The 23,082-nt window shown below is 37.5% G+C and overlaps 1 protein-coding gene across 2 annotated transcripts; it reads left to right on the top strand.

Annotated features, from left to right (window-relative positions):
• Window positions 1–255: 255 nt before the first annotated feature.
• LOC139946150 (uncharacterized protein C1orf87-like) lies at window positions 256–17,839 on the top strand. 2 transcript variants are annotated; one of them, XM_071943767.1, is made up of 12 exons: window positions 256–409; window positions 3,371–3,528; window positions 4,766–4,892; window positions 5,192–5,298; window positions 6,097–6,504; window positions 7,281–7,496; window positions 7,962–7,997; window positions 8,799–8,961; window positions 9,910–10,004; window positions 10,560–10,761; window positions 11,364–11,646; window positions 13,555–17,839. In XM_071943767.1, the coding sequence occupies exons 2-12, from the start codon at window positions 3,395–3,397 to the stop codon at window positions 13,722–13,724; spliced, it is 1,941 nt and encodes a 646-aa protein (XP_071799868.1). In that variant the 5' UTR covers window positions 256–409; window positions 3,371–3,394; the 3' UTR covers window positions 13,725–17,839. The 2 variants fall into 2 exon arrangements, with proteins under 2 accessions (XP_071799868.1, XP_071799869.1); XM_071943768.1 differs by having other exon boundaries at window positions 5,222–5,298.
• The last annotated feature ends 5,243 nt before the right edge of the window (window positions 17,840–23,082 follow it).

Consider the following 23,082-nt stretch of genomic DNA (forward strand, 5'->3'; position numbering starts at 1 on the left):
AATATTGGTCAATACAAATACCGGTAATCTCTAAATCGTACAATCACTAGTTAGCTTCCATCCATTTTTGCACCATTTTCCGCACTTTTGCCGAGAAATTAATTTCTATGCATTAAATAAAATAGCGCCCTCTGTCAATGGACTTACGATAGTCTAGTTCCGGACTACGCCCCGAGTATGCTTACCGTATATTTACCGTATGTTTCGGATACAGACTAAATTTTGTTTATCGTTGCCAGCGCCAGGATCGGATAAGTGATGGGCCGGGTTGATCGGTCGGTGTTTGATGACAGTGTCAGTGTAAAAGTAATCCTTTTTGGTTGATATTTCAGCGTCAAACTTGATCTTATTAGCTATTTGTTGAGCTTCCACGATGTTACACATCACTGAATTTGTGCAACGGAAACTGGTAATCAGAATATATTTTTAATTAAATTGTTGATTAATTTTATTTGTGTGGACTGTGGATGAGTTTTGTTGTTTGTTTTGAAATTTATTTTTTATCATCATTCGTTTTTGTTTTTACTTAAAAAATTACCGTTTGCGCCCAGGAGGAATAGCAAAAAATGATAGGAAAAGTTTCCGTATGGCGCCACCACTTTTTCATTCGAAATAAAATAATATAGTATCTAATTTACCTGATTGATATATCCCTTTTTGTAAAAATGAGTGAAAAAGTGGTGGCGCCATACGGAAAGTTATCCAAATGATATTCACAACAGTAAATTAATAGTTAATAAACTATCAAAAACTAACCATTTAAAAGTTTAACTAAACCTATATAAAAGTGTTTGAGTTTCTACAGGGTGGCGAGGCCCACCACTCACCAGGGATGTGCAGAGGTTTGAAACTTGCTGCTGAAAAGCAAATGTCATTGTCGATTGTCATGTTAAATGTCTAGCGGAAAAGTTTCCGTACGGCGCCACCACTTTTTCATTCGATATGAAATAACATAGTATCTAATTTACCTCAATGAGATATCCCTTTTTGTAAAAATTAGTGAAAAAGTGGTGGCGCCATACGGAAATTTATCCTGTCTAGCTGCTGCAGCTGCACTCAATTGACCACAGGATGGTCCAAGAAGGAGCATTATAGACCACAGTAACTGTCTGAAATTTGTCATTATTGGTAGTCTTTTACATAGTATTGTAATGTATGACCGGTAATGTCTGCACGTTTAAAAGCAGTGGACACTATTGACATTGGTAATTGTCAAAGACTAGCCTTCACAGTTGTGTATCTCAACTATGCATAAAAAATCAAACCTGTGAAAATTTGAGCTGAATCGGCCATCGAAGTTGCGAGATAATAATGAAAGAAAAATAACCCTTGTCACACCAAGTTGTGTGCGCTTAGATGGTTGATTTCGAGACCTCAAGTTCTAAATCTGACTGAGGTCTCGAAATCAAATTCGTGGAAAGTTACTTCTAATTCTCGAAAACTATGGCACTTCAGAGGGAGCCGTTTCTTACAATGTTTTATACCATCAACCTCTCCCCATTACCCATTACCAAGTAAGGTTTAATGCTGATAATTAATTTGAGTAATAACCAATAGTGTCCACTGATTTTATAGCCCAGTGGCAGCAGTTTAAGCAGTAAATAAAGACAAGACAAGACAAGATAATGACAAATTTCGAAGAAAACCCCCAGAGTACAGCACCCATGTAACTGGGTCTAAGGGCGCTTTACTTTAAAAAATAAATTTTGACAACTGCAGTCTTATTTTATTACACCTGCAATGTCAAATTTGTTTTGAGGCACTGAACACGTTTGTTGGTATTGTCAAAGACCATTATTCTCACTTGGTGTATTCCAACATAAAGCATAAAATAATAAACCTGTGAAAGTGTTTCAATTGTCATTGAAGTGAGCAACTTTTGAAAAAAAAAACACCTTGTTAGACGAATTTGTGTGTTTCAGATAGCAATAAAAGACCTCATTGTTAGAAGTCTTCAAAAATTGCGATACTTCTCAGGGAGTCGTTTCCCACAATGTTTTATACTATCAACAGCTCTCCAATGCTCAAAACCAAGTCGGTTTTTAAGTTAATATTTGTTTTAAGTAGGCTAATTACCAATTGTATACCTTCCCTTTAAAGGTAGGACAGCTGCGTCAGCGTCTTAGTTAGTGGGTCTGGTCAATGTCATTACCGCTAGATACAATTTAACCGGACCCCAATTTAAGGAGTCACAATTAATTTACATGTCTTTGAACTTAAATACGCAATTACTTTTTTGTAGTTTGTTTTTATCAGACGATAGTTTCTTTTAAATGCAAACTTATTGGGCATGTATTAAACTTTAAAATGCACAAAAACAGATTGGGCATTTTGTAGAGATAGTGCTAGTTGGCTTAGTTTGTTTGCATCATGTACATGTATGGCAATAATTAAAGGCAGTGGGAACACTATTGGTAAATACTCAAAATAGTTATCGGCATAAAAACCTGTCTTGGTGACGAGTAATGGGGAGAGGTTAATGGTATAAAACATTGTGAGAAACGGCTCCCTCTGAAGTGCCATTGTTTTTGAGAAAGAAGTAATTTTCCACGAATTTGATTTCGAGACCTCAGATTTAGAACTTGAGGTATCGAAATAACCATCTAAACGCACACCACTTCGTGTGACATGGGTGTTTTTTCTTTCATTATTATCTCGCAACTTTGATGACCGATTGAGCTCAAATTTTCACAGGTTTGTTATTTTATGCATAGTTGAGATACACCAACTGTGAAGGCTAGACTTTGACAATTACCAATCGCGTCCACTGCCTTTAAGAGGCCTAATGCAAAAAAAACTATTTTGTTGTAATTTCTCATGGGTCCCAAAGAATCCCTGAAGTTTGCAAACAATGTGGGAGGTCGTAAATTTGTTACAATGTTTCGTTTGAACAAAGAAAAGTTGACTAGGTAGGACTGGATGTGCACCTTCAACCTCTTAATTACTGGTGCAGATTACTAAAAGGAACAGTACAGAATTGGTAAGAACAAAAGTCGTGAAGATCACAGTGTACATACACAGTCTAATGATTATGATAATAGAAAACATCCCTAGTTGAAAATATTTCTGTCTGAAATGTCAAACTTGATGAGAAATAAAGAAAACTAATTCCCCAATTGGAGTTTTATCACTCACTGAGCGTTTTACTCATTTTAGTTTTTGCATCGATGTCATGCAAAATGTGTAATCGGTTTTTCACTAATTTTTTTGTGACCCAGATGGCCGATCGATCCCAAGCTAGGTTTGTCAGTTTACGTATATGGTGGATTACATAAAGTGCTTACACTGTCAGCAACTGATTTGTTAGCAAAAACCAATTCTGTAATGTTCCATTAAATGATATTATATATCTTATAATATTTTTGCACAGATGGAAACGTAAGCAGATTATCTCATGATGGCAAGTCAAAGAGGTAAGGCCTCTGCGGCCAGAAATGCACCATTCGGAACGGACATACAGCCAAAGAGAAACATGAAAATCGTTGGAGGGAAACAGATAGAGATAGCTGTTGACTCCCCTCCAACCAGGTAAAAAAACTTTAAGATTTCAAATTATGAGGAAAATAGGATTAGCTGTTGAATACAACTTACCAACCAAAAGGACCAATGGTAAAAATGCAAGAGAAATAGTTAGAGGAACACGTTGCCTTGGATCGGTCGAGTTGGTCTTTGAAAAGCGTTTATAACCATTTGTTATAAAATGCATATGATTAGAAAGATATTTTAAAATTAGAGTATAATGATCCACACAAGTATCACTCGAAGTTGCATGGTTTTCCTTTTACCTCGTCGACAAACATGGTCGGCCATTTATGGGAGTCAAATTTATGACTCGCATAAATGGCCGATCATGTTGGTTCGCAAAGTAAAAGGAAAACCATGCAATTTCGAGGCAAATGTGTGTGGATTATTGTATTCTACTTTTTAAACGTCTTTCTAACCATACATTTTATAACAAACGGTTACAAACGCTTTTCAAAGACCAACTCGACCCGATCCAAGGCAACGTGTTCCTTTAATGGCCTGACATTTTTACCTGAGCAGAGTCTTCTCAAAAGCTAAATGACAACACAACAAACAAGAGCAGGAAGCCAAGTGTAACAAAAGCAAACGTCAGGCCATTAACTATTTTTGGCTCTTTTCAGCTTTTCAAACCTTTTTTATGTCTGTCTGATGGAAAGAGTAGATATTTGTTATTTTCTTCAGATATTAAGAAATCATGCACACTGATCTATGTCTAAAGAGCTCATTGCAGTCTATATTTTCAGGGGCAGATTTCTTACAACGAGCTAAAAGATTGATCTTAAATGCAAGTCATTGGCCAATGGTCAACCATTGGCAAGTTCAACCGAAACTGTTAATTGGTTACAACTGCAAAAATGCACCCCAGATGTAGGATGGCCATTGCTTTCATAACAAGTAGGATAATCTTGTAGATGATCCTCTGTCCAACAGGGAGCCAGTGAAGCTGCTTCAAAATGGACGTTATGCTTGAATGCTTCCTGGACAGTGTTACTTATCAGTGTTACTTATCTGACCGCGTGTTTTCTTGTGTTGTGTACTTAGATGATCTGCAGCCGATTTCACAAAACTTTACGCAACTGTGTAAGTCCACTTGCGCAAAAAGTTGCGCAAGTGGACTTACACAGTTGCGTAAAAGTTGTGAAATCGGATGCTGGACTGATAGTGATATTTAGGACATTTCGTAAAAACTTTCAGAGTAATTATTTACTGTGAGTTTTTTTATTTATTATTTTTTATTCAGTGCTAGTACATTACGGAGCCTCCCCCCTCTGCAACAGGGACCCAATGGCACCCCTCCGATGGAAGTCCAACCTCCCTATCAAGAATATCACAACAATAATATCAAATTGGAATACCCCGAAAAACAGGTAAGTTCCTTAGGATAATTTCTTGTCTGGTAAATCTGAGCTGCAGTGAACCATTTGATTAGAGTTCTTCTTTTAAGATCCTTCAGTCTGATTCAAATTTCATTCTGTTCATTGATCATGTCAATGTCTGTTGGGCTATTGTTCACATTTGCTTCTTATATAAAAAATTTTTAAAAAGCATAAAAAGTGATATAATTTTTTGTGTACACATTTTTGCAGTTTGATGTGGATGACATTCATTTATTATCCAAAGTTACTAAGCTATAAAAGAAACTAAATATTTTCATTTGTTGATTCAGATTAAGAAAGAAAGGATTATCTATTCACAGACAGCTCCAGCCGACAAAAGCAACTCACATATCCATGGCACAGGAGGGCGCCATCATAGTTTACCAGCAATACACGCGTGAGTACAAGCGCAGAATCATATAAACCAATTGATTAAAAGGAAAATTCACTTTTTGTTTTTGAGAGAGTTGGTTTATTCTCCTTCGCATACTTTCAATAAATGACCATACAACCAACCTTTGAGAATTTCATAAAATTGGATTGTCCCTTTGTTGTGAAAACAAGCATAGTTGGTGTTGGTTCGTTTGTGTTTTTTCTTGAAGACATTGGACACTTTTGTCAAGGAATAGTCTTTACAGTTGGTGTATCTCAACATATGCAACAACAAAAAACCTGTGAAAATTTGAGCTCAATCGGTCATTGAAGTTGCGAGATATTAATGAAAGATGCTTTCAGATGCTTGATTTCGAGACCTCAAATTCTAAATCTGAGGCCTGGAAATCAAATTCGTGGAAAATGACATTTTCTCGAAAACTACGTCACTTCAGAGGGAGCTGTTTCTCACAATGTTTTATACTATCAACCTCTCCCCATTACTCGTAAACAAGAAAGGTTTTATGACAAAAATTATTTTGAGTAATTACCAAGAGTGTACACTGCCTTACAAGTCTTATTTAAATCGTAGCAGTCGAAATTAGCATATTTGGTTGGGGGGGGGGTCTTCGAATGGTATTTTTCTAGATGGAAATATCTTTCTCGAGGACTCAAGCTTTGATGAATTTTGTAGAATCAATAAGCTTTCAAATTATAAGCAATCAGTTTGTTTTTTGGATGATCACACAGTTGTAGTAAGTAAAGTAAGATAAAACCTTAGTTGCTCCAGTTTCCTGAAACATTTCCTTTTTTCTTTCATCAGCATCCTGCCTCCGATTCCAAGTCCGAATTCTCTGTCCCCATCTCGGGATTCCTGGAACAAGTCCCGTTCCCCATCCCCAACCCTCGTCAATCAGCCCGAAGTCAGCCTCACCGATCAGCTGAGGGAGCTCTTCGTGGAGTACGACCCCTTCCGCTTCCAGGACATGTACAAGGACCTGGCTGAGTACGATCGCAAGTTAAGCGGCTTCGTCAGCCAGCCGCAGGTGAATATGATTGCTATGAAGCATCAGCTGCCTATACCAACCAACATGTTGAGGTTGCTGTTCTCAAACTTCTGCAAGGAGGACAATGTTGACATGGTGAATTATGAGAAGTTGATTCAGTACCTGGCTCGGGCTCAGCTGGGAACAGCCGAGGCGGAGACACTCCTTCAAGAATCTGTTAACAGGTATTACAAATTCAGGGATGAGAATTAGGACCTTTTTATGTCTGCCGTGTTGTGCACTCAGGCTGGTGTCTGGCCTTGCCTTCCACCTTTGGAACCCCAGCTCTTATCCCACCTGGGGTCCTGTGTGGATTGGCAGTCCCTACCTGACTGCATGGGTTTCCCTGAAATAATTCTCCTGGGTTTTCCTCCCACTATCTAAAACTGAAACACCCTTGTATATTTGGTTTGCGATAACACCATGTGTGGATCTACTTGCCAGGTAGAGTTTGTTCTTAGAGAACTGTCTTGCTTTATTCTACTATCGCGTAGTAGATGTTTGGGGGTTTGGGTGACTTCTCAGTTCTGAAAAAAACTGTCCTGCTTTTTAACTATTACCCGGGCGGATGGTACAGAAAATAGGTTTGGACTACTACTTTAGCTTATAGGATCGAGATTAACTGTACTACCGCGGAGTCGGTTCTTAAATTGGTCTCATCGTTTCGACTAGCTTGCTGTAGTCATCGTCAGGAGACTGCCCTTGTTGCATACCCTTGTTGCACAACTTTGTGTGTTTTCAGATGCCTAATAAAAGACTTCAGACCTGAAGTCTTTTATTATTTTAGTGAGAAATATTACTCAAAAAGTATGTTACTTCGGAGGGAGCCATTTCTCAAAATATTTTTTAATATCAATAGCTCTCCATTACGTGTACTGTGAAAGTTTTTATGCTTTACAATTATATTGAGTAATATAGTGTCCAGTGCCTTTAAGAGTAAAACAAATATTTGTCATGAAAGGTTTGTCAATGCACCGGACAATCCCCCAGCCGACGAGTTAGACCTTGATGATCAGATTGCCAAATACGAGACAACTTCAAAGGACTCTCATCACCGTCGTCAGCAGAAACAGCAGCGAAGGGCAGCAGAGCAGAGAGCAACACCTCGTGACATGAGACAAATACAGTCGGAGAAAACCAGTCGTCAGACCGGTGGCCATCATGATCAGATGCAGAGGTAAGTTGATCAAGAGAGATCTATTTCTCCATGGAATAATAATTATAATCTGGGAGGCTAATCATCCTTACTCGCAGCTGAAAAGCTGAACTGCGAAGGACACGGCTCAAGGTGGTTTAACTGCAGGTATGTTAAAGGTGCCTTTTGGCAGCCAGCCACTTTGATCCGAGAAACCCCTTGCAAAACTCGAAACGCTACACGGATGCTGAGCTCAGGCACACGCTTTTACGCATTAAGAACAGCTATCATCTAATCAATTGCCTCCTTTGACCCCAGTGAGGGCACTTTTTGACTCAGTGAGGGGACTTTTTGGGCGTGTGATGTCACATGCAGATTTTTTTTAATGTACGACTGCGTCTATGCATTCTAAGATGCTATTGTTTCTAGCCTACTTATTAATGTGAAATTATGCATAGTTTTTATAGGAATTTATTACAGCTATTAACTATTTCCATTTTCTTTCAGTTTGGGCAGTGAAAATGAGCCTCAAATTATTGCAAAGTAAGTAAGAACTTTATTTTTCCTATTATTTCTGATTAGTCATTTCTAAACATTAACTCAAAAATTTGTGTTGTTTGTTTAATTATTTGTCCCTTTGTTTACTTCGCATACATGCTCTGCTCCTTTTTTAACTATGCTTAAACCTTTATGTCGTTATTTACCGTAACAGTTGGTATTTATTTATTCATCTATTTAGTGCTGTTATCCTGTTTTGTTTTGTATTGTTGTATAAACGGTCACATCAATCACAAGCATCGGCTTTTAGGATGGCCTTCATGTGAGTGTGGAAATAAATGTTATATTGATTGATTGATTGATTGATTGATTGATATAGGGATACCAGACTACCTAATTCTATTTTTGATCCAAGTACATTAAACATAACCGATTTGAGGAATTTCCTTATAAATTTCACATTGAGAACCTAATTTGTCAAATAAATATTGTGGTAAAGGAATTAAACAAGGGTATAAGGGTAAACAGAATTATATAATATGAAGCCTGTTTCGTACTTCCTGCAAATGCAAATGCGAAGCGAATTTGATGCACAAATTTCACTGAACTTCAGGAAAGTAAAAGCTGAATACACATTGTGTAAGGGTAAACTTCAGGAAAGTAAAAGCTTAATACACATTGTGTAAGGGTAAACTTCAGGAAAGTAAAAGCTTAATACACATTGTGTAAGGGTAAACTTCAGGAAAGTAAAAGCTTAATACACATTGTGTAAGGGTAAACTTCAGGAAAGTAAAAGCTTAATACACATTGTGTAAGGGTAAATACAAAGTGATACTTGCTATACAGGAGGCCGCAGAGAGTGTTTTCTGACAGGGAGGACGCTAAGCTGTTGATGTTGTTAGAGCAGCAGTACATACAAGGCAACCAAGATCCTACTGACCTTCAAGCAATGAAGAAAGACTTCATGGAGAGAGATACAAGAAGTAATGGTACTCTCACCAAGGAAAAGGTCAGTTCTTGTAATAATAGTGTTGCGTACAACCAACTCACAAGGTTAAACCCCATAAGTTGGTACGCACGGCAGACTAATAAAACAACGGAATTACCAAAACAATTAAAGGAAGGGAAAACCAGGAACTGAAAAAGACAAGGGTTGAAACATTCTGTGTACAGTAACAATTAATTAAGTAATTTATTTACAAAATCAAAGCTTACAAAGGGTGTTGACAAAATGAAGTTAGATAAAGCATAAATCAAGGCACAATTTGGGAATTAAGAAAGGAAGATACGGCTCAGCAACACACACGCTGGCTACAGGTTTAAAGGTACAAACTGTGACCATGTAACAATAGTAATAGGTTTTTATAAAGCGCTTTATCCGATGCTTTGGTGCAATATGCTGCAAATCAAGCCAGGAACACCGGGGTGAACCTGTTCTTTTTTTCAATGTGCACTAGGTTCTTTTATGTGCATTACACAACACACAGGACCAACAGCTTGTAGCGCTACATTGTAAAGGGAAGGTTTACGTTTCTTAATCACTCTTGATACAAACTTACTTGGTTAGAAGCACTGCAGCTTACGTTGGTAGAAAGCATTTTCAGAATCATTTTCACTTTGAAGTAATGTCTGAATGTGGTTATGGGGAAGTATGTCAGTTTTTATCCCCCAAAATTTGAGTCTGTGAAGCCTTTTTGACAGTAATGTTTTTGAGATTGTGTATTTCAATTATTGATTATTCTTTCTGCGTAGACATCGGTCCAGTTTTTGGACAAACTCAACATACCAACCAAGCTATGAGAATTTCAAAAAATTCAGTGTTATATTTTTTAGTCAGAACAGTGAATTATGGCTCATGTTCTGTGGGATTTTGTGCACATAAGTTTTACAATGATTCATTATGGCCTTTCACCATTTTTAAATGTAAAAACTCGATATCCTTTTGTTACTTGTGTAGATTCAGGAGGTGTGTTTCAAACATAGGATTCCACTGCAGGGATCTCTGATGGAAAAACTCATGCAGAGATGTGATACTGGAGAAAATCAACACAGGTATGTCATCAAGAAAGAGAATATACACCTCAAAGACATACTACTACTGTCTTCGCTATGTTCTTCTTTTTATACAATAATAATAATACATTAGAGTGGGGTTTGGGTTGGTTTAGGTTGGCCGAGTGGTTTCTTTCCCTGCCTTTCTAGTGAACCCTGGTTCAAATCCCACTTTGGACCAAAGCCTTATATACGGATTGGCCTTGCAATCCTCATCAGGGCCAATTTTCATGGCTCTGCTTACAGTTAGCAAAGAATCTGCGCTTGCTGAGGCAGGGAATTCTGTGCTTACTTCAAGCACATATACTGGTTACTCCATCCTTTACTCCATGTTTTTACTGGGCCTTTGCTTAAACACATAACCCAGAAATTTGGAACGAAAACGGTACCCTTTCTTGGACTATCCATATAACATTCATCAAGATACTAACAAGAGCACTAGACTTGACCCTTCCAGAGATGATTTGGGTTCATTGATTTGACAGCTTCAACTCTCAAGGTTTACAGATATATGCCTCATTTCATTTGTAACGTTTTTGTGTTTTTTCTTGCCAGTTGGGTAGCTTTTTTAGAATTTCTTGGTCGGGTCAAACCCCTTGCTACTCAGGCTGCCACACTGAACACTGACGTAGCTCGCCCCAGTACTTGGCCAAAGCAGGGAGGAGATGGTGGTCAGAAGATGATTACTAAGTCAGGGTCTCCTAGCGTACCTCAGGAGCCTGCACCACCACCCTGGGAAACAAGGAAACCTCTTGGGGTAAGTCCAAACGATTTTGAGGAATATTAATTTCAGTTCTACACTTACACCGATGTGTGTTTGCACTGTATACTCAGTACTTGCCCGAGTTCTGTGAATAAAATCACAGGTACATTACTCGGGTGTGATTCAAACCCACGACCTTTGCAATTCTAGAGTAGTGTCTTACCAACTAGACCACTGAGATTGCCCTGTAGGCAGAGGCAGTGCAAGGTTACCGCGACGATTTAATAAATGTTAAATTTGCATCGTAGAGAAATAAAACTAATTTTGGTATTACCTTTACACCGATGTATGTTAGCATTTTATACTTGCCCGAGTTCTGTAAACAAATTCACAGTTATAATACTTAGGTGGGATTCAAACTGTTCTCAAGAGAATGGCATCTCTATGAGGAAATGTTAAGTTTCATTAGAGCAATTTAAAAGCGAAGGATTTCAAAGGCAGAGCACTAATGCAGTGAAGGACCAGGGGCATAGAAGCAATTTCCCCTGTTGTCCAATTTCATAGAGCTGTCGAATCAGACAACTATTTATAAATTTTCTGTTATCTAGATTGTCTGCAACATTTTTCATTTATCAACTTGTATCTCCACCGCACAGAGACTTGGCATAAAATCTCCCACAACGGTTGAGAGAGAAATCACCCTGTATGACTCCCCATCACCGCCGCCCCTGGACAGTGGCCCACCCTCGGCCCACATCCGGGTTGATCATGGTAACTCTGAACAGGCTGAGCTTGCAGTCATGGCTCAGGAGAATCGTCAGAAGAGGCAGCAGGCCATGGCAGCCAAGATCCCAGTCAAGGTTAAGGAGGACCAACCATGGTTTGCCCGCTTCAAACATCTCGCTAAGGGATTGTATAATTTGGACAGTACTAATACCGGTAAGAGATGGGGGATCAGACCTTCTTTATATATGCCTGCCAATAACAAATGTAATGTTCTCCAGATGCAAAGAGTTATTGCTTTGGATCTACTTCTCTTGCACTGTGAAAACAGGGCCAAATTTCTTTGCTCTGCTTTACAGTATACCAAGAATCCTTTTGTGCATGCGTAACCAGTGTGTGTACTACATTACTAGGCATTCTCCACTTGCACAGCTATCGAAGAAATTATGTGCTTAATCTGCACTTACACAGTAAGTGGAGAAAAGGCAGAATAGGGCGATAAGCAGACTCATGAAATTGCCGTGGCCCTGTTCACAGAAGCTTTTTGAGAACTATAGAAATGCCATCCAGCTCAGGTGTTTCAGATCAGCTGAGTGTGGGTTTGATTCCTGTTTGTGGCACTTCCTATAGAAATGCCATCCAGCTCAGGTGTTTCAGATCAGCAGAGTGTTGGTTTGATTCCTGTTTGTGGCACTTCCTATAGAAATGCCATCCAGCTCAGGTGTTTCAGATCAGCAGAGTGTGGGTTTGATTCCTGTTTGTGGCACTTCCTATAGAAATGCCATCCAGCTCAGGTGTTTCTGATCAGCAGAGTGTGGGTTTGATTCCTGTTTGTGGCACTTCCTATACAAATGCCACCCAGCTCAGGTGTTTCAGATCAGCAGAGTGTTGGTTTGATTCCTGTTTGTGGCACTTCCTATAGAAATGCCATCCAGCTCAGGTGTTTCAGATCAGCAGAGTGTTGGTTTGATTCCTGTTTGTGGCACTTCCTATAGAAATGCCATCCAGCTCAGGTGTTTCAGATCAGCAGAGTGTTGGTTTGATTCCTGTTTGTGGCACTTCCTATAGAAATGCCATCCAGCTCAGGTGTTTCAGATCAGCAGAGTGTTGGTTTGATTCCTGTTTGTGGCACTTCCTATAGAAATGCCATCCAGCTCAGGTGTTTCTGATCAGCAGAGTGTTGGTTTGATTCCTGTTTGTGGCACTTCCTATAGAAATGCCATCCAGCTCAGGTGTTTCCGATCAGCAGAGTGTGGGTTTGATTCCTGTTTGTGGCACTTCCTATAGAAATGCCATCCAGCTCAGGTGTTTCAGATCAGCAGAGTGTTGGTTTGATTCCTGTTTGTGGCACTTCCTATAGAAATGCCATCCAGCTCAGGTGTTTCTGATCAGCAGAGTGTTGGTTTGATTCCTGTTTGTGGCACTTCCTATAGAAATGCCATCCAGCTCAGGTGTTTCAGATCAGCAGAGTGTGGGTTTGATTCCTGTTTGTGGCACTTCCTATAGAAATGCCATCCAGCTCAGGTGTTTCTGATCAGCAGAGTGTTGGTTTGATTCCTGTTTGTGGCACTTCCTATAGAAATGCCATCCAGCTCAGGTGTTTCTGATCAGCAGAGTGTTGGTTTGATTCCTGTTTGTGGCACTTCCTATAGAAATGCCATCCAGCTCAGGTGTTTCAGATCAGCAGAGTGTGGGTTTGATTCCTGTTGGTGGCACTTCCTATAGAAATGCCATCCAGCTCAGGTGTTTCAGATCAGCAGAGTGTGGGTTTGATTCCTGTTTGTGGCACTTCCTATAGAAATGCCATCCAGCTCAGGTGTTTCAGATCAGCAGAGTGTTGGTTTGATTCCTGTTTGTTGCACTTCCTATAGAAATGCCATCCAGCTCAGGTGTTTCAGATCAGCAGAGTGTGGGTTTGATTCCTGTTGGTGGCACTTGTGTCCTTCAGGAAGATATTTTACCGTTATTGCTTATAGAGCATGTCCCTATAATATGTTTTGATGGGTAACTTCCTGAAAATTTCCATCCATTCCTTTGAAACATTTAACTCAGTTCCTAGACCTCGAGCTGCATGAATAATGGACCTACTGTAAATTTGTTTCCTATTTTTTTTGGTGTCACCAGGCTATCTGAGTAGAGAGGAGACAGTGGGTCTGGTCAATAACTACAATCTCATCTACCGTCTGGAATTACAACAGTCACAGATTGATAGATGCGTAGCAAGCTGTTCTTATGCCAAGGGGCAGGTCTCTATTGAACATTTATTAGAAGCACTGAGGCTCTGTGTGCAGTAGGTGTTGAATCACCTGGTGGAATGGACACAGCCGAGTATGCATCAGTAAGCTGTTGAAACTTCTGGGGGACAAAAGAACACCTTGTATAAAAATCAAGAATCTCAATCACCAGCTGGAATAAGAATACTTGTGGATGACCGACAGTTATTCCGACACGCAAGTATTGCTCTTTTATAATATTAACCAATGGAATTCTACTAAGTTTTTCTGCATTGATGTCATTTGTAGCGCCCTCTATTATCAAGATGTGTTTAATGCTCCCACATAATAAGTACACTGGAAAAGTTAATGTTTAATTCGTAAATTTTAACTGTTTAAGTGAAAGAATTATCAATCAAGCGATACCACTTGGAAAACCTGCACACATGTAGGGTCACATCTGAGATATTCAGGCTATGAATATTGTAGACTTGGGTCCCCTGTCTTTATGCTTGCGGATAAAGACAGGCATCGGTCTTCACAGGCCCAATGAATTCATTTAATACAGTAATCTCATTGGATAAACGTGCTGTGACCTAAGCTTTCCATATCCGTGTTATGATTGGTCTGAGGTGAGGTAGTGTCAGCTTGCACGTTCGACCATCTGCATGCAGCGTAAGCGTGCATAGTGTTTATTCACTACGTAATACAGCGTATTGCAGGTATTTGAATTGACTGTGAATCTCCGTGTGAAATTAGTGCCGAGGTCAAAGGTACGTTTGTAAGGATCTAAATACCCAGTCAAGCTGGTATCTAGCATTTAACTAGGCCAGGCCTATATGGACATTGCAGCTGTTTGGACAACAGAAGGCGCTACTCGTCAAGCAGTCTATCTTCTGTCTAAATAAAGACTTCGAAGGAACTGTATGGACTGGTTATTTGCACAGCATTGGAATTTCCACTGTTGGAGACGCTTGAAGTCTCAAGTTCAGCTTTGCAAATATTGCATTTGCGTGCATATGAGCAAGATAGTTCACTTGATTTGCTTCCCTTCACCCAGGAGTAAAGAAGAGATTTGAGATGGCATGAACAGTTTCTGTGCTTAAAGTACCCTTCTGATATAGGCCTACAGAAATTAATGGCAACTTGGCAACACATTTCCCGCCCAGAGAAAGTTAAGGAAATGACTGGCACAGTGACAGGAAAGAACAACATTCAATGCCAGGACCACCTTGATGGTGTCACTTAATTATAAAACGTTATTCGATTCATAGATATTATAATTTAATTTAAAAAAATCATTTTCTCTAAATGTATATTAATATCCGAATGTAGTGTAGTTCCCAGTTTTTGTCATTCCGTCCACATATTGTATTACTGTTCTGCACAAATTTGATTTTCTTTTCATTCTTTAGAAGTCAAAGAGAACTTGCAGATTATTTTTTACGTATATGATCAGTTGTTTTGTCTGTTGATAGTTTTACTGTATGTTTTATTTTAAATGAAGTTACTTTTTGTTACTTTATAAAACTTCAACATCCTCAAATCCCAATGATTGGCATGAGGTCTCTTGTACTCCCTAAACATTTTCAAGCAGTTTTTGTTGTTGTTGTTGCTGCTGCTGTTGTTTTGTTTGTGGTTGTTGGTGTTTTGGGGGTTTTGTTTTTTGTTGTGGGGGGTGGTGTTTGTTTGTTTGTTTGAATTTTATTTAAGGATGTCAGTATTTTGTAAATTAGTACAACTCTGAGGAAGGATTAGTGGGTTCTTTCACTCTCACTTTGGGAATATTTTTTTGAAAAAACTTTAAACTCTCTCAAACCCTTTGAAGGGTTTCACATGATGTTTGATTGATTTATGGAAAACGTACCAAAATCAGCGATAACATTTTAGATTGACAATGTATATATTGAATTATAATCTTTAAATATGAATTGTTAAAAATCTGAAAGCAATTATATAAAAATGGCTTTTAGACAAACAACTTTTGTATGTAAACTTATGCAAATAATGTTTAATTAGTGCCTTTGATTATGAACCATCAATCAATCTATAGCCAGCTGATTAATCAATGGATTAAAAATATATTGATCAGTGCCTTTTAAAGCTTAAATAAGTTCATATTTGTATTGTGCCTATGGATTTAATTTTATAATTCACAGAAATCTGTAATTCAAATTTGAATATAAATACATCAAAGATGTATTCCTGACAATCATAAATCTTATAATAAGACAGCTGTTATTTTCTCGTCCAATTTGTTTATTCCGCTAACTTTTCACCATTGCTTTATTACATTGGTGATTTTCTACTCGAGGGCATAAACCATTTTTAATTAAAATAGGGAAGGTACTTGCAATCTGGTTCCTTTTGACATTAGGAACATTATAATCACACTAGATATAGGCAACCTGACTAATGTTGCAATAGGTCATTATACCTTGCTTTCGCAATGTCATACAATAAAAAAAGTACAGAGGGACTTCACTGAAAACAAATACAATGATTTATCATTTGATATAAAAGCTATCAAATTATACATAATATCACTGATAAAACAGTTGTGGTGCCCAAAACTGAAATTAATTTGGTTTTGAAAAAAATTCAATTATCCAAAACAAAAAAGTTACAAATTATAGTCAGCATAAGTTACTAACAAAAAATGGGTTAATTACAAATTGCCAATTTGTGCTAACCCAGTTAGATATTTGGAAATATTAAGAAATAGCCATTGCACTCAGTGTGCTGTTGACAGAAGGTCTGTAATGAATAATGTAATATGTATGTCTGAAATTCGTTTTACTAGGATAGCTTTATTTTCATCAAAGAAGCTTAAATGAGCGCTTGACTTTATTTGCAAAATATAGGCCTATTATTGTAATGTGTAAATGTCAATTTAGTTGCCCTGAAATGCCTTAAAATCCCTCGCTAAATTTATGTCAATGAAATGAAATTCTAACTGCAAATTATCATTCTTTTGTAATCGCTGTTTTTCCGAATGATTTTTTAAAAACAATTTTTCTCTGAATGAATCTTGACAGATGATGCTGTTTTTCAAAATGAAAAACTACAAATATTCATACACCACAGACAATGTACAAAATACATTTAACATACACAATTTCATGTACACAGCTAATGTAATGAAGTGAGACAATAAATAATTGTTAGCTTTTAGTTAACTACCATTTATCATTGGCACATTTTTTTTGTCTCAAGTCTTGTCAAATGGACTAAAAATCAAATGTATCATTTTAAGTAATAAACCATTCACAACTTGTCATACTATGACAGAATGTATTTGTTGCTCTACCTACAATGTAGTTCTTACTTAGTATTTTTTTATTTTTTTTAAACTTAAAATGTTCCTTTTTAATACTTCTTAGAACAGTTGCTGTGTCTTCAAGTTCGTCGGGCACTTATATTTTTTGTCCATATAGAAACCTTTTTGGATGGTCTTAATAGACATTTACAACATTATACATTCAACGAATGCCAGATACATTACTGTTGTTTGGTTTGTAAAGTAAGGTCAAGGCATAATAACTGGAACCAAGGGGCACCAAGACAACGAGCAGAGCCAAACATCATTGAGCTCTTTAAGCACAAAAAGCTAAGCACAACAAACTTAAGCTTACCAGAATATGTTTACAAGCTAACAATCATGTCACATGTACAATTTGTGACTGGTATCCTGCTCATATCTTCTAAGCAGAAATTTGTTAAGCAATATTATGTTTAAACTATTTTCAGCTGACCAAATGTAAGTAGGAAACCAGTTGCAAAAGTACATTGTATTTTGGCTAGTGACCGTATTCCAAGTTACTTTTTGTGCTTTTGCGCAGCTCCAGTTAAGGTGATGTGGCACTGACATGCTGACAATCATTTGCACAAAGTACATGTACAAGGGGTCAATAGGCACTTTTTAACCCAAGTGTAAACTTCTTTTTTTGATGGTTGTAGTCTTATATACTTGTACTGTTAGTGTATATAATTATGAAAGTATATTGTATGTAAATATCTCGCTGTAATAATTATCAATAATTTTTATAAAGTTATTCATTCTTGTTGATATCCCTCCGGGAATCCTTGTATGATATATTAATTACGGTAATGTACTCGGATGGTTTGGACCAATGGAAGCAATAATGTTCTATTATATTTGAAATACAGTTTTGAAATAAACTTGACTAATAATGTCACCTATTGGAACTTTGTATGTTATGTTATTGCTTTGGAATCATCTAAGGGTTTGTTTCGCTTACTTTAGATTTTTTTTCCCCTTGTTTTCTAAGGTTCCGTATTTCATATTAACACTATAGAACAAAGTTGTGCTTTTGCCATTATTTGAAGCTGAGCAAATACTAGTCAAAGTAAATGAGGGCGTGAAAGTGTGGGGTTAGGTATTTAACGATCAGCAGTGTCATGGCTGTGCAATAAAGAACCAAGCTGATACCCATTCATAAATGCTCTGTTGGTTTAAAAGCGTACTAATGTGGTCAAATCTGTCAACTTTTCCGTAAAATTCATGTTGTGTCTGCAGTGTCCGTTTCGCGAAGGATCGATTGCGAGGGATGTTCATTGGTTGTATGTTGCATGCATGCTAATAGATTGAGTACCTGTATGTATTGATTGTGTTCTGGGTAGATTTGTGCCTCACGCAAGTTTTCGCACCACTCGTAAGCGTGTGCACCACCCATAAGGTGGGGCACCACATGTATGTTTAAAGCCATTATACATTTTCGGCACAGAAAAAAATAAAAGTTCACAGATTTACAAATAACTTACAGGGTTTACAGAAGGTAATGGTGAAAGACTTCTCTTGAAATATTATTCCATGAAATGCTTTACTTTTCAAGAAAACATTAAAACAATTATCAATTCTTGTTGTCGAGAATTACAGATTTATTTTAAACACATGTCATGACACGGCGAAACATGCGGAAACAAGGGTGGGTTTTCCGCGTTATTTTCTCCCGACTCCGATGACCGATTGAGCCTAAATTTTCACAGGTCTGTTATTTTTTATATCAGTTGTGATACACGAAATGTGGGCCTTGGACAATACTGTTTACCAAAGTGTCCAATGGCTTTAAACACTTCTCACTGTGTTTATAGTACACGTTTAAAAATGACCGTTCTGGATTGGATAAGCTGTCATGGGTAGTTATGAATAAATATAATATGGTATTTTTTGCTGGTAACCTGTTTGCATGCTAAGCTATTTTTATGCTTAACATCGTTATGAAAGTGAGCCCTGAACTTTTCTACATTTAATTTATATTAAGTTTATGCTGGTACAACTCGTCATCTTTGTATTGCACATACATATTTTTGTATAATATATTATCATTAGTTCATTACCCATTTGCCAGTGGAAATATTTGTTTAAATGCGAACAATAAATGAAATTAAATCTTATTTAGGATCCTAATCAGAATTTTGCTGTTGAAAAATCTCGTCAGAGAATATTGTGTTTGAGAACCATTCTCTTCAGTGTTAGATAACCTTTCCAGGAAATGCAAATTTGATTATTGTTTTTAGTATAGAAAAAAACATTTTATTATCACAATAACATTTATCACTTGTTGAAACTTTGTTGTCAATGTATTCAAGCTCTTTTGTTACAGAATGTGGGTTGGCATCATGGTTACGACTGGGCCCAATTTCATAAAGCTTTTCTGCAGAAATTTGTGCTTGACTCAGACAAATCTTGCTTAGCAGAAACATGTAACCATGGCCCAATTTCATAGAGCTACTAAGCACAAAAATTTGCTTAGCATGAAATTTCTTCCTTGATAAAAACAGGTTTACCAACCAAATTTCCATGTGATTTTCAGGATAAGCAAACAACAGCTGAATACCAGTAACAAGCACTATGTAACAAACGGAAATTTGGCTGGTATCCTGTTTTTAATCAGGGAAGAAATTTCATGCTTAGCAAACTTTTGTGCTTAGCAGCTCTATGAAATTGAGCCCATGTTAGGTATATTGTTTGGGACTGGTTCCCTATTCATTTATTCTTAGCTTAAACATAATATGCTAAGCACCATTTCCAGCTTAGCAGCTTTTTGAAATTGAACCCGTATGCCAAGAACAATAAAACCTCCTCACTCACTCACAAGCCCTATCTGGGCTCAATTTCATAGCTTCAGCAGAAAATTTGTCTTAAACAACTTCTGCTTTGCTAAAATAAGCAGGTTACCAGCTTCATATAGTACATATGAGATGATATTTAGGCAGGTTACCTTATTTTTGTAAGTATACGCCCCATATCTAAATACATATTACTTCCTGGTTAAACAAATCTGGGATCCGAGCCTGTTGAAATTTGCTGCATATTTGCTGAAATTGAACAGGAAAATCTATATTAATTAGTTTCACTTTGGATGAATGTTGAGCTGTAGGTTCTTTGTTTATATTATAAACATGTAGGGAGTGAAGGTAATATGTTACTGATAATGATTTTTAGAGGAGTAGGATTTAAAGGTTTCATTAGGCTCGAGTGATTAGGTTTGCCTTTAAGGGCCCCTTTTTTCATTACTAGAAATATGTAATAATAAACAAATTAAATTGGTTGTTGCTTGAAAACCTGAAGATTGGAGTATGTAGATTGTCCAGGGCTCAAATTTGGGAGCAAATCCACAAGACCACAGGGCTTGTAGCTCAAAAAGTTTACAAGAAATGCTTACATACAAGACCAGCATCAAAATGAGAAAGGAAACTTCCTGAGTCCTGACAACTTGCAATTTAATGCACTAAAGACATCATCTGTAAGAGAAGACTCATCTCATCTGTCTTTGTGGATATTTACCATACTTCAAATTTGAACATTGTTTGTGTTCAAGATATCACAGGCCTGTGTGTTTTGTTTTTAAAAAGGCAAGAGCACCAAGGCATTTTCTTTTTGGTAAAGTATCAGAAAATAGTAAATTTCTACTGGAGCATTTTCACGTGGGGGCATGGAGGCAATCGCTTTCATTGCCTTTGTTAAGGATCACGTCTGTATCACACAGTGAGGTATTGTTATTCAATAACAAAAACAAGACCATTGCACCAGATTTGTTTGGTCACAAGTTTACTGGCCCAACACTGGCCTCCAGCCAGAGGTTTGGGGTAAAAATCAAGCCCTGGTGGGATTATACTTGTAAACCAATCTTGCACCAGGCCTGCTCATGTATGCTTCTTTTTTTTTTAAAGCAAGGGCACCAAGGCATTTTCTTAATGTTGAAGGGCACATAAGGAAATTGTAAATTTCTACTGGAACATTTTAAGGGCACCAAGGCAATGACCCGGGGCATGGAGGCAATAAATCACCTTCGCTGCCTCTGTGAAGTTTCAAGCCTGTTGTACACCAGCATTACCAATTGTAAGCGTAGATATTGTGTGTAAATGCCACTACAATAAGAGATTCACAGTATGGCTTTCCATCATTCTTTCTTCACGCACAATGTACAACAGGTGGTGTTTATTCAACGGTATTAAGGGAATTAATATTGCCATATTCCAATATGACGCGTTTCTAAACACAGACGCCAGGCCTGGTTGACAGCCTGTAAAGCAAACATTCAAGCGAAATATTTAATTGCATCAATTCAAATAATGAGGGTCACAGCCAGGTGAATTCATCCAGTGGACTTTTTGTGTATAATTTAAGTTTAAAGGCACTGGGAACACGTTGTATTTGTCAAAGACCGGTATTCTCACTTGGGTATCCTAACATATGCATCAAATAACAACTCTGTGAAAATTTGGCCGAGTCAATTGGTCATTGAAGTTGTAAGAAAATGATGAAATAAAAACACCCTTGTTGTTCAAAATAGTGTGCTTTCAGATAGGAATAAAAGACTTCTGGCCAGAAGTATTTTTTTATTTTAGTGAGAAATGAACTCTTTCTGAAAAACTCTAATACTTCAGAGGGAGCCGTTTCTCACAATAATTTATACTATCAACAGCTCTCCATTGCTCCTTACCAAGTAAGGTTTTATGCTAATATATATTTTGAGTAATTACCAAATGTGTACAGTGCCTTTAAGAATATGAAATGATAATTAAACAGAAGCCTGGAGGAAAACAGGAGTCATTTTTGTTAACTCCCTTTTGAATGGTTAACAATCAAGATATCACACACAGATGTATATCACACAGATATGTGTCGGGTTAGCTGTAAAAACCCTTTTGTCATTAAATAATCCATATGTGCAGACAATGGACTGTTCCATTTTGAAGTACAATGTAAATCAGTGCATTTTGGGGATTATATTAATACAAGGCGTTCAGCAGATTTTTTTTTTAATGAGATGTAAGAACACATGTTGCCAACAGAAAGGATTGTAATAATCAGTTGTTGCTGTTTAATTTATTCTGATGATGGCCCAACTTGAAAAAACTACGCTTTTATGATTGCAGTTGTCATTTTTTTGGAAGAGCAGAGATACTTTTAAACCCAAAAGGAGGAGTCTTCACCTACCATAGTACCAATGACATCACTTGAGTTCAAGTTCAGAGATGTTGACTTCAATGACTTTCTGTAGAAACGTCAGAAGAGAGGGAGAGAGGGGAGTTAGTGTACAGTTTTTCTCCCAACGGTTGTGGCTAAAATTCTCTGTGCTTATCCATGGTGATGGGTGACTGGACGATGGACCTCACAACAAAGTCTGCTGGCTGTGCATGGTCTTTGACTGTGAGATAATACTTGGCTTTGGTTGAATAGCGACTGAAAATGGAATTCTGCAAAGTTTGATATCCAGAGATATCTCATCATTGGAAGACTCCACATTAAACATGAACATAAAATTGGATGAATAAGTCCGACTACAAAAGTGGAATCTGTGGATCGTTCTTCAAATTTGTATCAGAAGTTGTCACACAGTTGTTTGAGAAACTTCTGCTTTTAGAATCCATGAAATATATTGGATGTGTGAAGTTGGGTTTTGGTAAACATAGACATGACAGCCAGGTATTGCTTCATAAGATATGACGACCTACAGGAAAGTATTTTATGTGGAGCTACTGCTGATTTATTGCATTTTGCTCGAACTTTCCGCTGAACAATACAGTGGAACCTGCAGACGGTGTGTCCAAAGTCGGATCTCTAATTAATTAAGTTGGCTTATTTATTCAAGAACAAGGGCTTTAGATACCTGGGGAAGATGGAATTAACCTTCCAGCGTGTTTTTAGGGCTTTCCAGTTTGATACTATGCAATTGTTGCATGACAATGATGACTTTTCCAAGTTTTTCATGCCTCACTGGATCATTGGCATTAAGATTGAAAATAAACTTTAAAGTGTGATTTTCAGTTTCACTTTTAACATCAGGGTTATAATGGAAGCGTGGTGTCAAAGTATTCTATTGCAGAAATAGTTTGATCACAAAAAAATAGTTTCTTGATTTTTAAGTGGTTTTGGGGTTGAGCTGTTGAGCTAGCCATGTGGTTGACA

Source organism: Asterias amurensis, chromosome 13 (assembly GCF_032118995.1).
Source record: "Asterias amurensis chromosome 13, ASM3211899v1".
NCBI lineage: Eukaryota > Metazoa > Echinodermata > Asteroidea > Forcipulatida > Asteriidae > Asterias > Asterias amurensis.

Bases quoted from the DNA above. Each gene is read 5' to 3' on its own strand.
- LOC139946150 (XM_071943767.1), top strand. From the start codon at position 3,395: ATGATGGCAAGTCAAAGAGGTAAGGCCTCTGCGGCCAGAAATGCACCA. The intron at 5,299-6,096 runs GTGAGTACAAGC...TTCTTTCATCAG, and splicing joins AGTTTACCAGCAATACACGC to CATCCTGCCTCCGATTCCAA. The intron at 7,998-8,798 runs GTAAGTAAGAAC...CTTGCTATACAG, and splicing joins GAGCCTCAAATTATTGCAAA to GAGGCCGCAGAGAGTGTTTT.